Here is a 19,867-nt window from a genome sequence, read left to right as displayed (position 1 = left end):
ACGATCTGCCGTACCTGCAGGCGGTGGTGAAGGAGACGTTGCGGCGGAGAAGGAGTCAGCCTCCGTTTCGTCGTCGGAAGAACCAGAGCCGGTGGAATCGGACGGCGAGGTCGAAATCGGCAGTGATCTCGACGGCGATGATGATGATTCTGCCGTTGATCTGGAATCGAATTCCACTTCGCCATCTTTATCGTCTGATATCCTATATCGTTCCATCCGTGACGAAATTGAAAATCAAAACCCCGAATTGGCGAAGAAATTCATAGAAGTGCGATGAATTTGATAATTTGCTAGCCTGATAAGTTTTGGCGGTGGGGATAAACAGGACTGGCGAATCTGGGAGGGATTTTCCTCTCTTTCCATTAAAACATAAATTACAATTATACCCTTTCATAATAAATTAATCTTAAAATAATTTTTGTGTGGCAAAATCTGGACCACTCATTTAATAAAAATGTGTGACTGATATTGCATCTCATTTTTCAATTATCCTAAAAAATCTCCTAATTATCTGTTTGGAGCGGAGCATCCTGAAAGCTTGAGAAATTGAGTTAAAGGGTAATTTGGTCAGTTTATAACTATTGAGAGAAATAAAAAAGGAAAAAGGGAAAAAATAAAATAATAGTATAAAAAACTTAAAAATTTTTATTCTGAAAGATAAATTTATCATAATGTAATTATAAATCTCAACTAGAATTACATCTATAAATTTCTGGTATTTCGAAAAAGAAAACAAAGCTTCGACTTCTTATAAAAGTGAACGCCGCCGCCGTAGCAATTGCCGTTATTATTATACCCCAATTCTCATAGCCGACCCTTCGACCTCAACTTCGGCGGTCGAGATTATGGCGGCTACTAATCAGCTCAATGTGGACTACCGGCCGTCGTGGGGATCTCGGAGCGTCGAGTGTTTCGAAAAACTCGAGCAAATTGGGGAAGGGACTTATGGGTGAGTCCAAAGTTTCCCCCTTTTCTCTAAATTTTCCGTTTTATTGAATAAATTCGATTTTTAAAGTGGCTGTTATTAATTTGTCTGTTATTTGTTTCAAATATGCGTGATTTTTGTATAGGGTTGGTGTGAATTTGATTAGGCATTCAATTGCTTCTTTTTGTATCTCCTTAATATCAGGGTGTTCTAAATTTGTGCTGGAGAGAGTTGTTGGTTGCAGCTATTGAATTTTGCTATTCCTCTATTAGCTACTCCAGTTGCAATTTTTTTTTTTGCTTTCTAGGTTGGAGATTGGTAGTTTATCACTATTCCTTGTTTTGTGCTGCTGCTCAAACAAATATTTCTGATGTGAAGGAGATATTTCTCCCCCATAGCCCGTATGATAGGGCATTCTCAATGGTATTAGGGTCATTTAGAAAAACAATGTTCGTCTTAGACTCTTCGAGCTTGTACACCCTTGGTTAACGTGCTTCCATGCATAAATCTTTAGCAGAAAGTAAACCTGCCTCATAGAGCTTCTATTTAAAAGATCAAGTTGTTAGATACTTAGAATAGGTAGTCATCCAACAAATAAATGTTTTGATGATGTTGATTGGTGGTTTTGTTGTAATGGTACTTATGATAAGTTGAACTGAATTGGATTTTCCTACGAATTTTGAAGCAAGGTTGTTAAACTCCTACTTTTAAATAAGTGAACCTCATACTTGAATTGAATTTCATACATTTAATACAACTATGAAGTGATCTATGAAGAATGTTATTATGAATGCTTTTGTTTGTATGATATGAAAAATGGCCTTTTGCAAGTGTATTTGTATGCCTCGTAATTGATTTATTTTTTCTTCTATTTATTGTGCGGAGAATGATAACATGGTTTGGATATTATTAAGATGGAGTTATGAGTCTTATCCTACTCTTTCTACTGACATTTTTTAAAGGACATTTTTTTGTTTATGTTCTGTTTCTTTTTCCTCCCTCAGTCAAGTATATATGGCCAAAGAAAAGAGAACTGGAGAGATTGTCGCATTGAAAAAGATACGAATGGATAATGAAAAAGAGGGGGTATAGCTCTTCTCGGCAGTCATTGCCTATCTTTAAAAATATTCTGAACTTGACATTGGAAATGCCAATAGCTGTTTCTTTCATAAAATATTTTACATTATTTTCCCATCACTTCAGTTTCCCATCACTGCGATCCGAGAAATAAAAATTCTAAAGAAGCTACAGCATGAAAATGTTATTCACTTGAAAGAGATAGTGACATCTCCTGGTACATTTTTCTTGAAATTTACTTCTAACTTCACCTGATATGCCAATCCTCATTTTGAACTCATTCTGGTTGCTTTATATAGGTCGGGAGACCAACGAACAGGTACAGCCAGGTAATAACACCTAAGTCTCTGCTCTGTGTTGATGGGAGCTCCTAGCTCTCCTGCTATTGATATCGAACTCCAATATTACACCTTTTTATAACTGCAGATGCAGAGAACAATAAGTACAAAGGAAGCATTTATATGGTGTTTGAATACATGGATCACGACTTAACTGGCCTTGCAGATCGTCCTGGACTAAGATTTACTGTCCCACAAATAAAAGTACTGCAAGCTTTCTCGAGACTTTTATTATTTGCCCTTCCATGTTCAGTGAATTTCAGCCAGTGGAGAATTTACTATATATTGTTTTGTAGTGTTACATGAAGCAACTACTCACAGGTCTTCATTACTGCCATGTTAATCAAGTCCTTCACAGGGACATAAAAGGTTTGAATGTGTGTTATGGGTAATACTGAAAATTAAAATTGTGTGAGTGGTCAAAATTTGATTGTACCTCACTGCAGGGTCCAATCTTCTTATTGATAATGAGGGAAACCTAAAGCTTGCAGATTTTGGACTTGCACGTTCCTTTTCTAATGACATTAATGCTAATCTTACAAATCGTGTTATTACATTGTGGTACAGGTATATCCTTTCTTCTTTGTCAAGCATAAGTCCTATTTTGTTCTGGTAGTAGTGATGACTCTGATTTTATCTGGTCTTTTTGCTGCTGATATGTAGACCTCCAGAGTTACTTCTTGGAGCTACAAAGTATGGTCCAGCTGTTGACATGTGGTCTGTAGGCTGTATATTTGCTGAGCTATTGTATGGAAAACCGATCTTACCGGGAAAGAATGAGGTTAGGATTATCTATGGACCTTGTGGCAAAGTTTCTTATGCTTATTTTACTCCCCTTGATCTTGAAAATGTTTTGTGTGGATTGTTTGCATATGACCTTGCACAGTTGCAGCATACCATATAATATTAGAAGAAAGGCGATTCTCACAAACTGTTTGATACAAGTACTCAACGTATTACAGCAGTAACCAGTTAGTGTAGATGAAAAAGAAAAGTATTAAGTTATAACAGAGTTATTTCTCTACCTCCTTGAGAAGAACATATGTAGAACTTATATATCCTTGTGTAAGCATCTCGTTTTCTAGTTATTTGGAAACACTGCTCACTTTTCCTGAGGAAGTTGAGAAATAGGAGTAGAAACATGGGAAAGAAAACGTGAAGGGGGGTGATTTCAATGTCTTGTTTCTTTCAGAAGCGATTCATGGTAATCAGGTGTACCTTTGAGTCATTGTCAAAATTTAACGTGATTGTATCGATTTTTCTGTATAGAATATGATTGAGTTAGACTTGAGCATGGCTTATGGACATTCTTGGTGTTGTTCATCGTGGATTTCCTGATTTTACTGGTGTTTAGTGAGCTTAGGGGCTTCTTGGTATGATGGAATGAAATGGTGGAATGGAATGTGATTCCTACTTCCGTTCTATTCATTTGCTTGGTGTGATGGAATGAATGAGTGAATGGATGAAAATGCAAAGGAAATCCAAGGAAATTGACATTCCATTCGTATCTTCATTCCATTCCACCCTCATTCCATTCCATCATACCAAGCATGACCTTAGTATCATCTTTGTATTCACTCCTATTGCAGCCCGAACAGTTGAATAAAATATTTGAGCTTTGTGGAACCCCTGATGAGTTGATATGGCCTGGTGTTTCGAAGATTCCTTGGTATAACAAATTTAAGCCCACTCGTCCGATGAAAAAGCGAATTCGGGAGCTCTTTAGACAGTTGAGTACTGAAGCCAAGTTTTGTTATGTGGTGTTATTTCCGAGTACTCTATTATTGTTTAGGGTTTACTGAATGATCATTCGCTGTGCAGTTTCGACCGACATGCTTTGGACTTGCTAGAGAAAATGCTAGTTCTTGATCCTGCTCAGGTATATTCCTCATCTAGTAATGTTTTTTTCTTCTGCTACGAACAATTTGTTATGATGGAACTGAGAGATTGGAAGCACAACCAAAAGTATTACTATGAGAAAAAAAGTGAGTTGAAATAAGGAGGTCCTCAAAAGTCAGAATTGAGAAATCTTGCCCTAGCCATCTGTCGCTCAACTTATTAAGTAATCCCTCCGTCCCACCATAAGCGATTTGTATTCCTTATTGGGACGTCTCACCGCCATTTCCTTTCTTAGCAAAAAATAACATCTTTCCTCTCTCGTACTCTAATTCTATAATTTATTCTTTCGCCAACTGTATTGTCTTCTCTCTACACACTTTATTAAGGGAGCACTTCTTACAACTGCTCCAACTCATAAGTAAAACTGCCCACTGGACTAGGACAGAAATTGATCAAAGCGATGAACTAAAATAAATTACTAAATAAACTTGCTCGTGCAGCAAGAAGATATAATCTTGCGACTGTTACATGCCACTTGTTACCATAGTTCTTGAGTTACTACTATTAGAGCCCTTGTCTCATTTTCTTCTCTTTTTCTGCGTCTCTTTATATCTCACAGAGAATCTCTGCAAAGGATGCTTTAGATGCTGAATATTTCTGGACTGATCCCTTACCTTGTGACCCAAAAAGGTATGCTCGATAAAACTTTCTTGATATTACGTTGGGATGTATCTGAAAAATGTATTACATTTCGATTAAGATGTTTGATTTGAGAAATGATTCCATGGTCCATATAACCAAGATTATTCCAAAGTGAGCCATAAAACCGTTAATACAAGTTTCTTGACTGTGCAGTTTGCCAAAATACGAATCATCACACGAATTCCAAACAAAGAAGAAGAGACAGCAACAACGACAGAACGATGAAAATACAAAACGGCAGAAGGTGCAGCATCCACAACAACATGCTCGCTTGCCCCCTATCCAACAATCTGGACAGTCCCATCCACAGCACTGGAACGGCTCCGGTCATCAGATGAACAACAACTCTCAGATGGCAATGAATGGTGCGCCTAGTCATCAACAATACGTAAAGCCACGCGGCCCACCAGCAGGTCCCAGTAGATACCCTTCAGGCGGGGCTGGTGGAGGCGGTGGTGGTGGTGGTGGTTACTACCAAGATCGTGGAGGATACAGTAGTGCCCCATTCCCCTCACAAGGGCGAGGACCCCCACCGTATCCTGGAAACACAGCTCCCTCAAACGGCCCCCGGGGGGCAGCTGGTGGTTACGGGGCTCCTCCTAACTACTCACAAAGCGGTCAATATGGCGGAAGGGGTCAGAATCCCATGGGTGGCAACAGAAACCAGCAATATGGCTGGCAGCAATAGTAAAAACAAGTAGCCGTTACTTCATACACGCGTAATTTCATTCACAGACGATGTGGAGGATCTGGTGCCTCCATTGGATACAGTTCTACAAATTGTTACTAGGCTTTGTATATCTAGTGATTCTTGTTGATTAATTGGTATAGATTGTCTCAAGAATGAGTGGGGTGATTGGTATATGTTGGGATTCTGTTCTCTTTAACTAGAGATGGATTTTTGAATTTCAACATGTAACAGATCAATTTTAAATTAATAATGTTGTTAGATTAAGAACAGCTTTACATAGTTTCTGGGCTGAACACACTTGTCATATCTAAATGCATCTGCTGCTGTGGGCAAAACATATGTTTAGCTCTCTTACAACATCATGCATTGTTTGAAGCCCGATGGAGTATGAGATTTGCTATCCATAGGAGAGTTCAGGTCGAACGTCTCGCCACTGTTGCTTGTTGCTGCTCTAGTTCCCCAAGACATTGATCTTCGCTCTCTTGGGGCCATCCAAATTTGAACCACATGAGAACTTCGGATGGTTCTGAACAATGATGTAGACGTCATCGTACTTGGACTCTCTTTGTTCTTCATTGAAGAACGCCTGATGAGAAGACTTCTCGTGAATATTGTCAGCATTTTCTCAAGTTGGCCAGGTTTTCTGAAACAGTGTTGATGATACCATCATATTTGGCAACATCCATTTGGGCCCGCCCTCGATGCATGCAAAGATTGTCCCCAGTCGCGCTCTCACGCCCAGCTGGATTTGTTCGTGTTGTACATGTCAGCAATTCTTTCCTAAAACTTCTTCACCTTCTGACCGGAACTGACAACTGGTTCCCTGAAATGACGACGTAGCACCTAGCAACCACCTTCTTCATTCCCTTTGCCTTTGCCCTTGCCCCTCGCTTGTGAACCAGATCCGACACCCGGAGGGAGCTACTGGCTACATTGCTGATGCCTTAATTAATTTTATCTAAGCATGTCAAGAAATGTAAGTTTAAGCAAGCAACCGAAACCAAAAATCAGCCTCTTGACTTTAATTTATTATGGATGTGGTGGTAACACAAACTCAATCTTGTGTATAATTCGATTTGGAGTAAATTAAAATAACACATATGTCAAAATCTTGTTATGTTTCATAAGTGTAAGCCAATCTGTTTTCCAAAAACCTGCACAACTCTGTATCCTCAATGAGAATTACCCTACACAACAAACATTCAAGACTTCCAAACATTTTCACTTCTACCCATCCTAGCATGCGCACCCTCCGCCTTGCTGCTCATTTTGGCCCCCGTTTGCAGTCGCCTTCAAGTTCACATCCACCATATCATCATGCTTCGCGGAGGAGAGCGCCTCCATCCCCGGCAGCGCTGCAGCTATCTTCCGGAATAGTGGCTGCCAACACAACAATTTCATTCAAGGCATATATATTCAATTATGTTATACTCCTAACTAGATCATGATACCTTTATATTGAAACCGGCTTTAGCACTAGTTTCTACGAACATGACTCCGGATTCACGAGCCTTGATATCGCCTTCTTCAATTGAAACTTGCCTAGGAAAAAGCAAAATATAGATTTTTTTTTCTCTTTTCTAGAAAAAATGTGATTTAACATGTTGGTGTCCTTACCGTTTTTCGACAAGATCAGTTTTATTTCCGACAAGAACGATGATCACATCACCACCACGTTCTGTTCTTACTTCCTCAATCCACTTTGAAGTGTTCAAAAATGACTGTCTGTCTGCATATATATACATATAAGTTATTTTTTAATAATCAATCATGAAACATACAATTATGCAAAGTAAACCAAGAATTGCTTACTAGCAACATCGTAGGCAATCACAGCTACCGAAGAATCCCTAATGTAGCTCGGAATTAGACTTCTAAATCTTTCTTGTCCAGCGGTATCCCTATAATTTATACGTCGCGTTTTAGTAATTTCATACGCCGTGTTTTATAATTATGTAGAAATGACATGATAGATGATCCATTGTTTTATAAAATCTTCATTACAATTTAAATAAACATCCATTACCAAAGCTGCAAGCGAACTGTTCGATCTTCAAGGTACATTGTTTTGGACAAGAAATCTATTCCAATTGTAGCCTACATGCATATATATAAAAATCACATCAAAACAATTTATAAATAAAAAACATACAAATTTAATTATGTCACCACCATCGCTAGTGCATGATTTATAAAATTTTGACATTACATATCAAATGGATGTGGAATTTGTGTATATACCTGATAGGTTGTATCGAATTTATCGTACATGAAACGGGTGATGATGCTGGTTTTTCCGACCGACTGATCGCCCAAAAACACGAGCTTGTATTTTGCTAATGGTGACACCACCGCCATTACTCTCCCTCTCTACAATACAACAATATGAATGTTGATGACGATGATGAATACGAGATCTGGATCAAGATGGAGAAATTTAAGGAGAGAGAACAATGTGACAACGTAGAATGGGTGGATGAATGGTCTGATTTTTGTGAAACGAGTTTTACACGTACAACAAATGCTCTTTTTGTAAGTAGCATTTCATTTTCAATTTCAATGTTATTCATGACATATGTTTGTGGCTATTGATGCTTACTCAATTATGTTACTTATATTTTCTTCGTATCTAATTAATGCATTATATCATCAAGAAAAAATCAATATTATATTCCAACACTCATGGATGGTATTTATAGAAATATTGATTAATACCACGATCTTAATCAATACTGACTTACCATTCAAATTCAGATTACCATAATCGAGACACCTTTGAAAGTTTTTAAGATATCATATAGCTTGATGATAGCTGAATATAACTAATTTGGACAAAAGAATATCTGTTTGGTTTACAAACTAAAATTTCGTTATATCACATCGAATCTAATTTGGACAAAAGAATATTTCAGAAACCTGGTGCCATCGAAACTCTGGATCCAAATCTCATCCAAATAGTACTGGGTTGGGATTGCGCATATGGAAGAAAGAGAAAAAATATTTATTTAAAAATTATATTATCGTGGATTAAAAGAAGCTCATGTATAAGATGCTCTTAAGCACTGATATGTTAATAGGTCTATCACTTACACCATGGCTTAACATTGTTTTTCCTAAATTTGGCTCCAAAATATAGACTTTGTTTTTTGTAGTGTGTGCATTCTTTGGTTATAAAAGTGTCCACAATAGTTTGGCCACTTCAAGGCCAAGTCACATTTTTTTGTCCACAGCCAAAAAAAAAAAAACTTGTCCACCTCAATAGTAGACAAATCACAGTCACAAATCACATTATTTTTTTCGGTTGTTGGCACAACGCACATTATTTTATCTCAAATCACACATTATTTTATCCCAAAAAAAACCGAAAAAATCAAACACAAAAAAAGTTTTTGCGGCAGCCGCGGCCACCGGAGTCCGGCAATAGTGAGCCGCGGGCTGGGCCGCGGCGCCCCTCCATGAGCCGTGTCCTAGTTGGCCCGCCCATGTCCACCACCCCCGCCGTGGCCCTCCGTTTCCTCAGCTATAGGGAGCCGCGGCTCCCTATTGTGGATGCTCTAAGTGGTCAAAACTTGTGACCATCTCATATTGAAGACACAAATCACTATAGTTAGTAGAATAAAACTAAGGGGGTATTCGGTTGCCAAGATTAAATCTCATGATTAAATATGTATTATGTTTGGTTCATAAGATTGAACCCTACAACTTAATCTTACCTAATAGTACTACTATAGTAGTATTCACTAAGCCACCCAAATATGAATGAGACTCGTCACAACTCAGACGCAACATTCCTTGTGTCCATACAAACACATTTTGGTCCCTTTTAGTCCAAAATCTAAGTGACACTGAATCTTATGAACCTGTTCAAGAAATCCCACCTCAACAACCTCCTTTAATGGCACAACTTCCTTCATCCACAAACTTCCTTCTCACACATTAACTCACTCCTTGCCCCACTCCTTCAACTTACTCACCTCTTTGTCGATAAAACACGATAAGCATCATCACTAGTGGGTGCAGCAACGGCCGAAAGAAGATGGAAATTTCTACGGAACAGACCCTAGCAAGCAACTCGGATGGTATCACCTCAGAAGAGGACCGGCGGGTAATAGTTCCCTCAAAATTCATTGCAGAAGGAGCAGACTCTGGTTTTGAGAAGAAAGAACATTCATGGTAACCTCTCTGTGATCCCATTATTCTCATCAGACACAGAAACAGCATGAATATAACTGTGATTAGATCTACCCAACCGTTTTATACTCTTACACATATTTGCTGCTCAACATGTTTCATCCACGGCTCTAACTCAGCCACGTGGTTCTACTTGCGCAGGCTTGCCATGTCTCAGATTCCAACAGATCTGTCAATTCAAGTTCAAGAAATCACCTTCTACGTTCACAAGGTACTTTACACAGACAACATATTTGCAACTAGACAAGTAGATAATAGAAAAAAACACCATGCTTCAAAGCTTTTTTTAAAATAACAAAACTCCAAAACTCAAGCAAATATGGTAATTGCAAGTAATGAAAGCGAAAAATCATGAAGACGTCAACCAAAAAGAATAGAATTACAATGGCAATAAGCATTTTCATGATTGAATGTTACCTCATCAATACCTTCCTGAAACAGTATCCACTGATCTCCAAGTGCGGCTACTTCAGCCGAATAGAGCTCCGGCCCCAGATTTCAGATGCATGCTGCGATCTCAAGCTTGATAACTTTCCTGGTGGTGCAGAAACATTTGAAATCATATTGAAATTCTGCTACGGCCTCCCTATAAGTTTGAACGTAAGTAACGTAGCAGCCCTAAGATGTGCATCAGAGTTTCTTGAAATGACAGAGGCACTGGAAGATGGAAACCTGATCTCCAAGACTGAAGCTTTCTTTACATTTGTAGTCCTCTCTTCATGGGGAGACTCCATTGCCGTCCTCAAATCATGTGAAACACTGTCCCCGTGGACAGAGAACCTTCAAATTGTCCGAAGATGCTGCGACACAATAGCTTGGAAGATTACCGGAGAAACCTCAACAATAGGAGGGCTAGCAAATGGGGAAAAGTGGTGGTTCAATGATGTGAGCACTCTACGAATAGACTACTTCACGAGGATCATAACAGGACTCAAGGCAAAAGGGGTGAAACCTGAGATTATTGGTTCATGTATCATCCAATACAAGGAGTACTGGTTGCCAAGTACAGAGCCTGAGAGAGAAGCAGCTGGGAGCACTAACTATGGACGACGCGAGATGCAATGGAAAATCATAAGTGGAAGAAAGCAGGAAGAGGACATTGGACCAACAAAGGAGCAGCGGTTGATGGTGGAGAGCCTAGTAAGCTTACTACCTCCGGAGAAAGAAGCAGTCCCTTGTAAGTTCCTTCTGAAGATGCTAAAGATGGCATTACTCTACTCGGCATCCCCAGCAATAGTTTCAGAGCTTGAAAAACGAGCTGGTTTGGTGTTAGAAGGTGCAGATGTGAATGATCTTCTAATACCTAGTTATGCAGCAGGTGATCAAGGGAAGCTGGTAGAGTAAGTCACCGCCTGCTCCAATTCTCATTAAATTTTCAAATATAACAGGCTAAATGCAATCTTTTACCAAGTATTGGTAGCAACTGAGCCCAGTAAACAGGTTAATTATGATTTATCTTTTGACATATTGGCTCTTGCATAATTATCTGGTTGCTACAGTTCCACTGAAGAAAAAACTATGCACAACACAGAGATTGTGCAGAGGATTTTGGAATATTTTTTGATGTATGAACAGCAGCAGCTGCAACAACAGCATTCTGGACCATTGGCCATAAGCAAACTTCTAGACAGCTACCTAGCAGAAATTGCAAGAGATCCTAAGCTTCCAGTTACCAAGTTTCTGTTTTTAGCTCAGTCCTTGCCAGAAAATGCTCGGACAAGTGATGACGGCCTCTACAGAGCCATTGACACCTATCTCAAGGTTATCTACCATACAATTACTCCCCATGTTAAAACTCTCATCAAATAAACTGAGAATCAGTATTTTCTTTACAGACTCACCCATCACTACCAGATCACGAACGAAGGAGGCTATGCAAAGTCATGAATTGTGGGAAGCTTTCACTAGATGCATGTGCACATGCAGCACAAAATGATAGGCTGCCACTGAGAACCATGATTGAGGTAAATTTACATAATTTTCTTCAGCTACAAACACTTTTGATAAGTACTACAGCTCATCAGATATAGCAAACAAAACCATATTGAAGTCTACTATATATGCATTTGCACCTCAATATTTGTATGTATGACTGACAAAGAGATGGCACCCAGGTCTTATTCGCAGAGCAAATGAAAATAAGAGCGGCTATACAAGGAAGTGGTCAGACAGAAACTGCTGATAAATCGGATCTGGAGAGTAATGCATCAGCAACAAACAAAGAAGTCAACACCCTCAAAATAGAACTTGAGAAAGTGAAATTGCAAATGAGTGAACTGCAAAGTGATCGCTCAGAGTTACAGCAACAATATAAAAAGCAGAAACCCAAACAAAGGAACTCATCAGCTTGGAAAGTTGGGTGGCGGAAAATCAGAAAGTCTGCTCTTTTCAGTTTGAAAGCAGACGAGGAAGAAACTGATGAGAGCCGAAACAGACCTAAACAAACTCGCAGAAGTGGCTTACTCCGCAGGCGCAGGCAATCAGTATCATGAAATCATTAAATATATTTTCCCCAAACCTCCAGAACAGTCAGTACTAGAAATGGCAATTCATTTATAGCCAACTGGTTTAGTTAGGTTCACTAATAACTAGATAATGCCAAAGCTTGTAATTGTATTCCATGAGTTGTAAAATATTATAAGACTTAAACAGTAAGGCAAGATACTTTCGGTATTTCATGTTCTGACTCAAATATGAGTAATCTCCGATGGCTACCTCTCCAAATATGTTTCATCCATAGCATGCATCAGGTTGTAGATTGCTGTCCAAGGAAGAACTACGCAAATCCTGATGCAGCTTAGTTCCTAATTGTGTTGTGTCTAGACTCTAGAGAAGAGTTAAGAGAGTCGAACTAAGCACCCTACATGACCCTAAAACTACATCTAAGTTTATCCTTGCTCGGTAAACCGCACCCGCATGATACTGATGCTTGTTCCTCACATATTCAACACATTTCATCATAGGTTAACATGTTCACAACAACACATTTCATTAAAAATTAGTTGCTTGATGTTTAAACCCAAGCCATCACAAAAGTAATTCAAACTTACAGGCCTATAACATAAAACGTGGCATTCCAAGTTCATTTACACTTTGACTGAAAACGTGAGGGAATAAAATAAAGTTGAATAACTGAGTAAAACATAAAAGAAAGTTAAACAAGGTCTCTTGCATCTAGTGCCTTATATAAACTGCATGAGTTTGCATGAGTTTCTTAATAGCTCTTCAGAAGGGCAGATTCAGAAACCAAACTTCCAAGTTAAGCTACTTCATTATTTTCATAGACACTTTACTGTACATTTTCTTCACATTTGATGAATACTAAAATCAGAGACAATGTAACAATGGAAGTCCAAAAGTTGATACATTTCTTATACCTCGTTTTTACCACTATTTAGTTTTGATAATCTGGATCAGCGGTCTTCCATATTTTACAAGTGACAGTAGTGTTGCTTGTAGTATGAACCAACAATGTAAATGCCACTTAAATTTGAGACACAGAATGTGTAATTATCTGTTCTTGTCTAATTTAAGTTAGAATTGCATCTGGTATAAAGGTCTTCAATGGAATATGTTTGGCTAAACTTTCAAATGTTGGAAAATGACATAGAACAGCCGTCACTTGAATTTTGAAGATCAATGTTCTAGCTTGTTGCAGGTAAACTTAGTAAAAATTTAACATCAAAACATTCCAGTACGAATTATGACGAAAACAGTTGAGGCAAATGAAACTTATTTCATGAACACTATTACATATATCAAAACAGAATCCAGTAGTTCATATTCCTAAGAAATTGAAGGAAAACGAAAGGGGAAAATTCAATCCTGCGCACTTTAAAAACCCCATATAGAAATTCTGACAAACAATAGAAGAAACCGGAATCCCTATGCTACATTGTGCCAAAGACTAGTAGCATCCTATATTTCTCCTTATACTAAACCTTGAGAGCAAATAAAACACATTACCTCCTCCCAAAAGAGGTCATGCTGCTCCATGGAAACTTCACCTGAGCTCCGTCAGCCGCCTTCTGATCTGCGCCCTTCCTGCGACGCCCAAACGTCTGCCCCTCCGGCGTCTTATACCTCCGATTATCCCGCGCAGAGTCGAGCCAGTGCGACTTCTTCACAGCTTCCGGATCTTCGACAATGCTCGATTTCGACTGCTTCGTCTTCCTCTTCCTCTCCTCCTCGACAACCGGAATTGGGAAAAGCTCCGGATTGATCGATAGCGGGCTCCGAAGCGTGACGTAAGCCTTCTTGTAATCAGGCCTCGCGATCACTATCCCGCCGTATTTTTTCTTCTTTCCCTCCATATTAAGCGTCTGCACTTTCTCCACCTCGAATCCGTACAACGACTCCAGGACCCTCTTAATCTCGATCTGCGAAAAATTGATAGAAACATCAGTTAGAGAAACGAATTTTCCCCTTTTTTTAGAGTTGGAATTAGATACCTTAGAAGCTGAGGGGATTGTCTTCAGCGCAATTTCAGTAATATTGGTAAAAGATGAGGGCATGAGAAGTTTGATTGGAAGATTCGCGAAGTTTACAATTCTTCTCCCCAGTCGGCTTCCCATTTTTTTCAGCTGAGACGTTTTTCAACAGAGAAGCTTTAGGTCTCTCAGCAATGGCGGATTTCTGCTTCGCGAAATGAAGTGTGAGTGGAAGGGTTTATACTGGGCTTTTTATGTTACTACTTGTGATTGGGCCGTTTTGCGCTTTTAAAAAAGCGCTTAATGTTTACGCGTTTTTACTTGAAATTAAATCGAGCAAAGAAAAAAACCGTATATACACTCCCGTCTCTGCAACTCCACCACCACCGAATCTGCCGCGCTGCCATCTCCGCCTCCGGCCACCGACTATTTTCTCTCTGTCTGCTGTCTTCTCTAATTTCACAAGGTATCAGGTGCTTTCTCAATCTATTGTAAAAATTCATGAATTGTTTTCTTTCACTAACCTACAATTCTTACTTATCAGTAGAGGTTGAGCTTTTTAGACTGGTGTTATAAATGCGAAATTAATTTCCATAAAATTAATTTTTGAAATGACATGTTTGAATGGTAAACAGCTTGCTCTCAATTAGGTTTATTTTGACGAATGTTATACACCAGTATATTAAGCTTGAGTGGTTTTGTTGTCATTGTTCAGCTTTTGATTCAAAACTACATGAATCGGACATAGACGGTGATTGCGGAAGACAGTCATTGTTGGATTGAATTTGAAGAAGTAGAGAAATCGTTGCTTTGTCATCTAAATATACAGATACATAAGCTCAAGTAGGAGAATTACATTGGTCAGACAAGATGCCGCAAGTGAGGATTGTGGCTAGAAACTTTATGGATATGGTGGCATCCTTGCCTCCGGTGAAACTTGACAAGCTGTATGAAAATTCATTCATATGCGAAGCCATCTTGAGGTTATATTCTTACACACTATATCTGCTTAATATGTTCTATTTCATATTTGTTAAATCTTCGAATGATGTTGCTTTCGAGATCCATATGAACTAGAATTGTTGGTGCTATTCAAATATGTTTGATAGATGACCATAGTGAAGTTGATACTAATGCTTTTAATGGAGAATAGAGCATGGGTAAGAGACGGAGGGGTGGAGAGAGGATGCAAATCTAACCTTTTCAAAAGCTTTCAATACCTGCAAACTCTACTAGCCTTCAAAAGGAATCAAGGTTGTTTTCTGATTTAAATCTTGTTTGAACATTTCTGACCATTGAACTTTCAAAGACTATTTCCAATGTGACATGTCTACCACCTTTGGTCTAAAGCCTTGCTGTTGTTCCATGAGATCCCAAATTCATTTCTATACATAGGTTGTGTCACATGCATGCCCAACTTGCATGACTTTTTCCTGGAATTATTTGTGACTGCTTTGGTTGATTGAGTCTTTTATGTTTGAGCTCATTGATTAACCTTTTCAGTCTGTAAATTCAGTTATAAGTTGTCATGGTTCTGCGGATTTTACTATTAATATTGATTTTTCCTACTCTTCCACTCAGATCTTTGCCTCCACTAGCAAAAAAGTATGTGCTGCAGCTTCTGTATATAGAGGGTCCAGTATCTGCAAAGTGGCTGGAAGAATGGGTTCTTGCTGACGGTGCCTCGAAGCATAAAGTAGCTATAGACAGGCTGATTCAGCTGAGAGTCCTGACTGAAACTGTTGAACGGTAATATAGATATGTTCTCATTGTTATTTTCAATTTTATACTTAACTAGTTAGATTCTAGAAGTGCCTTGGCTTCAGATCAAATGTATTTAACTTTGCTTCGATCATCCTCAAGCATTATTTGGATTTCCTTTTTTCCGGTCCTGTGGCAGGAAGAAAGAAGCTACTTACCTATTTAATCCGCCATTTCAGCGAAATCTCCAGAAGCACATACTGCGTGGGTAAGCTTTTAAGTTTTAAACGAACTGCCTTTGTTTTATGCTTATATAAATTCTGAACATGGTAGACTCTTTGGATCCACAGTGGAGTTTCACCTAGGGAACCAATGCCGTCAAACGTCACTGTGAGGCTTCCCAGTACAGAGGAATTAGATGCCTATGCTGTCGAACAGTGGGAGGTGTGGGTTTTTGCTTATGTCTTGACAGTTGTCTCTGTTGTCATGCACTAATGCTCAGTGGATTATGTGGTAACTTACTGCTAAATTATCATAACCTCATAGATGGCATTCATTCTTGTTAAGTATTTTATGTTACTTGAAAGCTTTGTTGAATGCATTGCATGGGGTCCATTTAGACGATTTTTCCATTCTATGTCAATCTGTTGACCACTCATATTATGACTAACAAATTTGTGGAAAACCAGTTGTTTTTGCTGCACCTAATAAACTCTACCGAAGTGGAAAGGTCGATGAACATAAGCTCCTCAATGATGAAAGTGTTCCAGCATGGTCTTCTCAGTCAAAAGTACCCAATACTCACGTTTTTCATTAGTCTTCATATTTTACATCTTATTGTATGAAATATTAGCATTGGCTTTCAGAGATGATAAGGAACCTTCAAGATTGACGGAGAGCGGCTTCCAGTTTCTGGTACGAGCTAAATAGATTTACGTGGGGTTACTTGATGAAGCTATAATTGACAAATGCATGTAACAGCTGATGGACACGAATGCACAACTTTGGTACATAATTAGAGAATATATAACTAACTGTGAGGTATGTGGGTTATATTCTCTTTTTTTGTCTTTGGACCTGCATGATTCACCAACTTATGATATAATTCCAGTAGTTCTTATAAAAAGTTGTTTGGATGTTATCAATTTCTGCAGGAACAAGGTGTGGATACAGCTGACCTTATATCATTCCTGTTGGAGCTCAGTTTTCATGTTATGGGAAAGGTAATAGGTTGAGATTGTTTATGCTGTTATTCGTAATTATACTAGTGCTACAAACATGTCTAGTACTTCAAACAAAACCTATATATGCCAGATATTAGTTTACTTTTATCATTTTTTAAAAATTCAAGGATTCTCTAAGGTATATGTGAATTCAGTTGATCGTCCAATTCCCTACAACCGAAAGTAAATGCTACAGAGATGCAGCAGGTTCTGAATAAATGTTATCATTTTTGCAGGCATATAACCTAAACACTTTGTCAGATATACAGAGGACCATAGTAAAGGATCTTGTTGATTTGGGATTGGTAAAGCTCCAGCAGGTTGTACCTTAAGCTTATTTTGTTGTTTTTGTCGGAGTTTAGCTCCCACTGATCTTCTGTAATTCTGTTGGTTCAGGGCAGGAAGGAGAGTTGGTTTATTCCTACTAAACTAGCTACCAATCTCTCCATTAGCCTAGCAGATACGGCAACCAGAAAACAGGTGTGTTTCTGAGGATTTGCTGTTTGATACAATTGACCATCTTTGAATTCAGAAGATATCCTAGTCTGATTATGTATTCGCATATTATTCAAGGAGTGATACAGATCAAAATCCTACTTTACAGTGCTGAAGTTGCTGTAACATTTTCCTTCCCCTTGTTCTTTTTGAATTTTATCAGGGCTTTGTTGTCGTGGAAACAAACTTTCGGTTGTACGCATATTCAACATCTAAATTGCATGTTGAGATCTTGCGCTTGTTTGCAAGGTGTGCCATCCTCTTATCCTTCTTTCATATTAGTAAAGCTTACCATCAGGTCAAGTTTTCTTTTTGCAAATAATTTGCTTTGGTGCTCCCTTCTTCACCTTGATTTTCTGAAAAGTGAATTACATTTCTTTTCTTAAAAAAAGTTATCTCGTAGATATTGTTTGAAATGATCAAATCCATTCTTGCAAAATGCTGGTGTTTTTCACTTTCAATTGATTGTAGTCTTGCGCTGCAATTTACAGGGTCGAATACCAGCTACCTAACCTTATTGTTGGCGCTATCAACAAAGAGAGCTTGTATAAAGCATTTCTAAATGGCATTACCGCTGAGCAGGTAAGTATCACCTTCTAATATGCTATTTAGTCATCTTGCTATTTACAATTCAAGCTCTTTCGTATCGTTTCTTTCTTATATTATTGGGTTTTCATGTTTAGATAAGCAGTAGATATATCTTGCCTGCTTATGTTGTCATTTGAAACGATTCACAAAAAGGGTCGAATCCCAATAATTCTTTGATAATAGTACTTATATACCAATACTATAGGAAAGATGACAGGCCATGTATCCTTAATAACATAATAATTACCGAAGAAACTCAAGCAGATCATATTGGTAATTAGCCATTTACTTGTGCCTCTTTGTCACTAATCTTCGGATCAACTTAAATTCTTCGATGATTTGAGAATCTTATTCAGTGTATTCTACCATTTTCGTCTCTCATTTTTCTCACATGGTGAATGCAGATAGTGTCGTTTCTTCAGCAGAATGCTCATCCTCGAGTCGCGGAGAAGATACCTACTGTGCCCGAAAATGTCACTGATCAGGTATTTGATTTTCTCTGTATCATGTTCAGCTATATTATTCATGAAATTTTTAATTTTATTTTGCGTAACAGATTAGGTTATGGGAAGCAGATTTGAATAGAGTGGAGATGACGCCAGCACATCTCTATGATGAATTCCCATCAAGGGTATGTAGTAGCTTTTTGCACAAACACAAACACGAACAGGCATTCTCATACATTTATCCTACCCTTACTAGTACTACTACTACTACTCATGGCCTTCATCTTCCAGGACGTCTTCGAAGCCGCCTGCGACTTTGCACGAGAATACGGGGGTTTACTGTGGGAAAACTCGAAGAAGATGCGGCTCGTCGTCAAGGGAGAAATCTTCACGCAGATGAAAGAATTCCTGCGCCGGCAGAAGCAATAGTTACTCTATAGAAACTTCAACTGGGAAATTTCTTCATCCCAAAATCCAAGGAAGCTGGGGATCTCACAATTAATAATACATGCTTCCTTCCATGTCTATTTATTTCCAGTAAACAGTTCACACCAATTTTAACGCTAAATTTAGTTGTAAGAAGTCAAGAAACACCAAAAATATAACACAATTGTGCAAAATATTGCAGTTTAATTAGCAAAAACAAACATGTATTCTATACACAGCTTATTTTATTTGGAAACATTATACTCCCTTTATCTTCCATTAAATATCTCATTTCACTTTTACTTTTTGACAAGTGGACCATTCTATGTTTCACTAACTCATTCCATTCACATTTTATTACTCCCTCTGTTTCATAGTAATAGAGTTATTTTTTTTTATAGTAAAAGTCAACACATTTCTCCACACCTATTTACTCTCTCTTACTTTGTTCTCTCTTCATCTCTCTAACTTTTTCATTTTCTACTTTATTCTCCCTTTACTTAACTCACCTAACACAATTTTCTTAATCTTCGTGCCGAAAAGGAACGTCTCCATTACTATGGAACGGAGGGAGTATAAAACAATACCACGAATTTTTTTTATCCACTTTACTTAATAAAAAAATTAACAAGTGCAATAATTTGCATGGTTGCCAGTGGCTTTCAATGTACTAGAATTGTTAAATATAAATATTACTAGAACCAAAACAACAACTTGACTCTGTGGCCCAATGGATAAGGCGCTGGTCTACGGAACCAGAGATTCTGGGTTCGATCCCCAGCAGAGTCGAACTAA

At 38.4% G+C, this 19,867-nt stretch overlaps 5 protein-coding genes and 1 non-coding gene across 8 annotated transcripts; 4 read left to right on the top strand and 2 right to left on the bottom strand.

The window, feature by feature from the left end:
• Window positions 1-714: 714 nt before the first annotated feature.
• Window positions 715-5,851, top strand: LOC125220587 (cyclin-dependent kinase C-1-like). Of its 2 annotated transcripts, XM_048122744.2 has the most exons (12): window positions 720-949; window positions 1,930-2,011; window positions 2,129-2,219; window positions 2,302-2,331; window positions 2,429-2,544; window positions 2,637-2,709; window positions 2,787-2,907; window positions 3,004-3,121; window positions 3,930-4,069; window positions 4,162-4,219; window positions 4,799-4,869; window positions 5,035-5,851. In XM_048122744.2, the coding sequence occupies exons 1-12, from the start codon at window positions 846-848 to the stop codon at window positions 5,567-5,569; spliced, it is 1,539 nt and encodes a 512-aa protein (XP_047978701.1). In that variant the 5' UTR covers window positions 720-845; the 3' UTR covers window positions 5,570-5,851. The 2 variants fall into 2 exon arrangements, with proteins under 2 accessions (XP_047978714.1, XP_047978701.1); XM_048122757.2 differs by lacking the exons at window positions 1,930-2,011; window positions 2,129-2,219 and having other exon boundaries at window positions 715-949.
• A 26-nt stretch (window positions 5,852-5,877) lies between these two features.
• LOC125220623 (ras-related protein RABH1e-like) lies at window positions 5,878-8,088 on the bottom strand. Its single transcript, XM_048122781.2, has 6 exons — window positions 7,814-8,088; window positions 7,599-7,669; window positions 7,385-7,473; window positions 7,190-7,301; window positions 7,024-7,114; window positions 5,878-6,952 (listed from the first exon to the last, which is right to left on the bottom strand). The coding sequence occupies exons 1-6, from the start codon at window positions 7,928-7,930 to the stop codon at window positions 6,809-6,811; spliced, it is 624 nt and encodes a 207-aa protein (XP_047978738.1). The 5' UTR covers window positions 7,931-8,088; the 3' UTR covers window positions 5,878-6,808.
• Window positions 8,089-9,372: 1,284 nt separating this feature from the next.
• On the top strand, window positions 9,373-12,441 carry DOT3 (Phototropic-responsive NPH3 family protein). The gene is made up of 6 exons (XM_048116891.2): window positions 9,373-9,745; window positions 9,905-9,974; window positions 10,205-11,103; window positions 11,263-11,524; window positions 11,599-11,727; window positions 11,878-12,441. The coding sequence occupies exons 1-6, from the start codon at window positions 9,609-9,611 to the stop codon at window positions 12,253-12,255; spliced, it is 1,875 nt and encodes a 624-aa protein (XP_047972848.2). The 5' UTR covers window positions 9,373-9,608; the 3' UTR covers window positions 12,256-12,441.
• Window positions 12,442-13,479: 1,038 nt separating this feature from the next.
• On the bottom strand, window positions 13,480-14,427 carry LOC125220637 (Ribosomal protein L23/L15e family protein). The gene is made up of 2 exons (XM_048122794.2): window positions 14,215-14,427; window positions 13,480-14,142 (listed from the first exon to the last, which is right to left on the bottom strand). Exons 1-2 carry the CDS (start codon window positions 14,335-14,337, stop codon window positions 13,726-13,728), a joined length of 540 nt encoding a protein of 179 aa, XP_047978751.1. The 5' UTR covers window positions 14,338-14,427; the 3' UTR covers window positions 13,480-13,725.
• Window positions 14,428-14,508: 81 nt separating this feature from the next.
• Window positions 14,509-19,328, top strand: LOC125220609 (transcription factor-like protein). Of its 2 annotated transcripts, none has more exons than XM_048122764.2 (16): window positions 14,509-14,659; window positions 14,909-15,176; window positions 15,775-15,942; window positions 16,094-16,162; window positions 16,245-16,338; window positions 16,584-16,684; window positions 16,761-16,809; window positions 16,876-16,935; window positions 17,049-17,117; window positions 17,354-17,437; window positions 17,514-17,597; window positions 17,776-17,861; window positions 18,104-18,194; window positions 18,605-18,685; window positions 18,757-18,831; window positions 18,938-19,328. In XM_048122764.2, the coding sequence occupies exons 2-16, from the start codon at window positions 15,064-15,066 to the stop codon at window positions 19,073-19,075; spliced, it is 1,362 nt and encodes a 453-aa protein (XP_047978721.1). In that variant the 5' UTR covers window positions 14,509-14,659; window positions 14,909-15,063; the 3' UTR covers window positions 19,076-19,328. The 2 variants fall into 2 exon arrangements, with proteins under 2 accessions (XP_047978721.1, XP_047978729.1); XM_048122772.2 differs by having other exon boundaries at window positions 14,524-14,666.
• A 460-nt stretch (window positions 19,329-19,788) lies between these two features.
• TRNAR-ACG (transfer RNA arginine (anticodon ACG)) lies at window positions 19,789-19,861 on the top strand. The gene has a single exon. It is a non-coding gene; the product is annotated as a tRNA-Arg (tRNA).
• Window positions 19,862-19,867: the final 6 nt, after the last annotated feature.

The sequence above is a fragment of the Salvia hispanica genome, chromosome 2 (assembly GCF_029641045.1).
Source record: "Salvia hispanica isolate PSC_SH4W2 chromosome 2, Shi_PSC_v1, whole genome shotgun sequence".
NCBI lineage: Eukaryota > Viridiplantae > Streptophyta > Magnoliopsida > Lamiales > Lamiaceae > Salvia > Salvia hispanica.
The sequence above is the reverse complement of the archived record's forward strand: the minus strand, read 5'-3'. Positions and strand labels throughout refer to the sequence as shown.

Excerpts from the sequence above, each read along its gene's own strand:
- LOC125220587 (XM_048122744.2), top strand. The coding sequence starts at position 846 with ATGGCGGCTACTAATCAGCTCAATGTGGACTACCGGCCGTCGTGGGGA. Across the intron at positions 2,908-3,003 it reads GTTATTACATTGTGGTACAG|ACCTCCAGAGTTACTTCTTG; the intron begins GTATATCCTTTC and ends GCTGATATGTAG. Across the intron at positions 3,122-3,929 it reads TCTTACCGGGAAAGAATGAG|CCCGAACAGTTGAATAAAAT; the intron begins GTTAGGATTATC and ends CTCCTATTGCAG.
- LOC125220623 (XM_048122781.2), bottom strand. The coding sequence starts at position 7,930 with ATGGCGGTGGTGTCACCATTAGCAAAATACAAGCTCGTGTTTTTGGGC. Across the intron at positions 7,474-7,598 it reads ACAGTTCGCTTGCAGCTTTG|GGATACCGCTGGACAAGAAA; the intron begins GTAATGGATGTT and ends TATAAATTATAG. Across the intron at positions 7,115-7,189 it reads ACTGATCTTGTCGAAAAACG|GCAAGTTTCAATTGAAGAAG; the intron begins GTAAGGACACCA and ends GCTTTTTCCTAG.
- DOT3 (XM_048116891.2), top strand. The coding sequence starts at position 9,609 with ATGGAAATTTCTACGGAACAGACCCTAGCAAGCAACTCGGATGGTATC. Across the intron at positions 9,746-9,904 it reads GAGAAGAAAGAACATTCATG|GCTTGCCATGTCTCAGATTC; the intron begins GTAACCTCTCTG and ends CTACTTGCGCAG. Across the intron at positions 11,104-11,262 it reads GATCAAGGGAAGCTGGTAGA|TTCCACTGAAGAAAAAACTA; the intron begins GTAAGTCACCGC and ends TGGTTGCTACAG.
- LOC125220637 (XM_048122794.2), bottom strand. The coding sequence starts at position 14,337 with ATGGGAAGCCGACTGGGGAGAAGAATTGTAAACTTCGCGAATCTTCCA. Across the intron at positions 14,143-14,214 it reads CAATCCCCTCAGCTTCTAAG|ATCGAGATTAAGAGGGTCCT; the intron begins GTATCTAATTCC and ends AATTTTTCGCAG.
- LOC125220609 (XM_048122764.2), top strand. The coding sequence starts at position 15,064 with ATGCCGCAAGTGAGGATTGTGGCTAGAAACTTTATGGATATGGTGGCA. Across the intron at positions 16,936-17,048 it reads AATATATAACTAACTGTGAG|GAACAAGGTGTGGATACAGC; the intron begins GTATGTGGGTTA and ends CAATTTCTGCAG. Across the intron at positions 18,195-18,604 it reads ATGGCATTACCGCTGAGCAG|ATAGTGTCGTTTCTTCAGCA; the intron begins GTAAGTATCACC and ends TGGTGAATGCAG.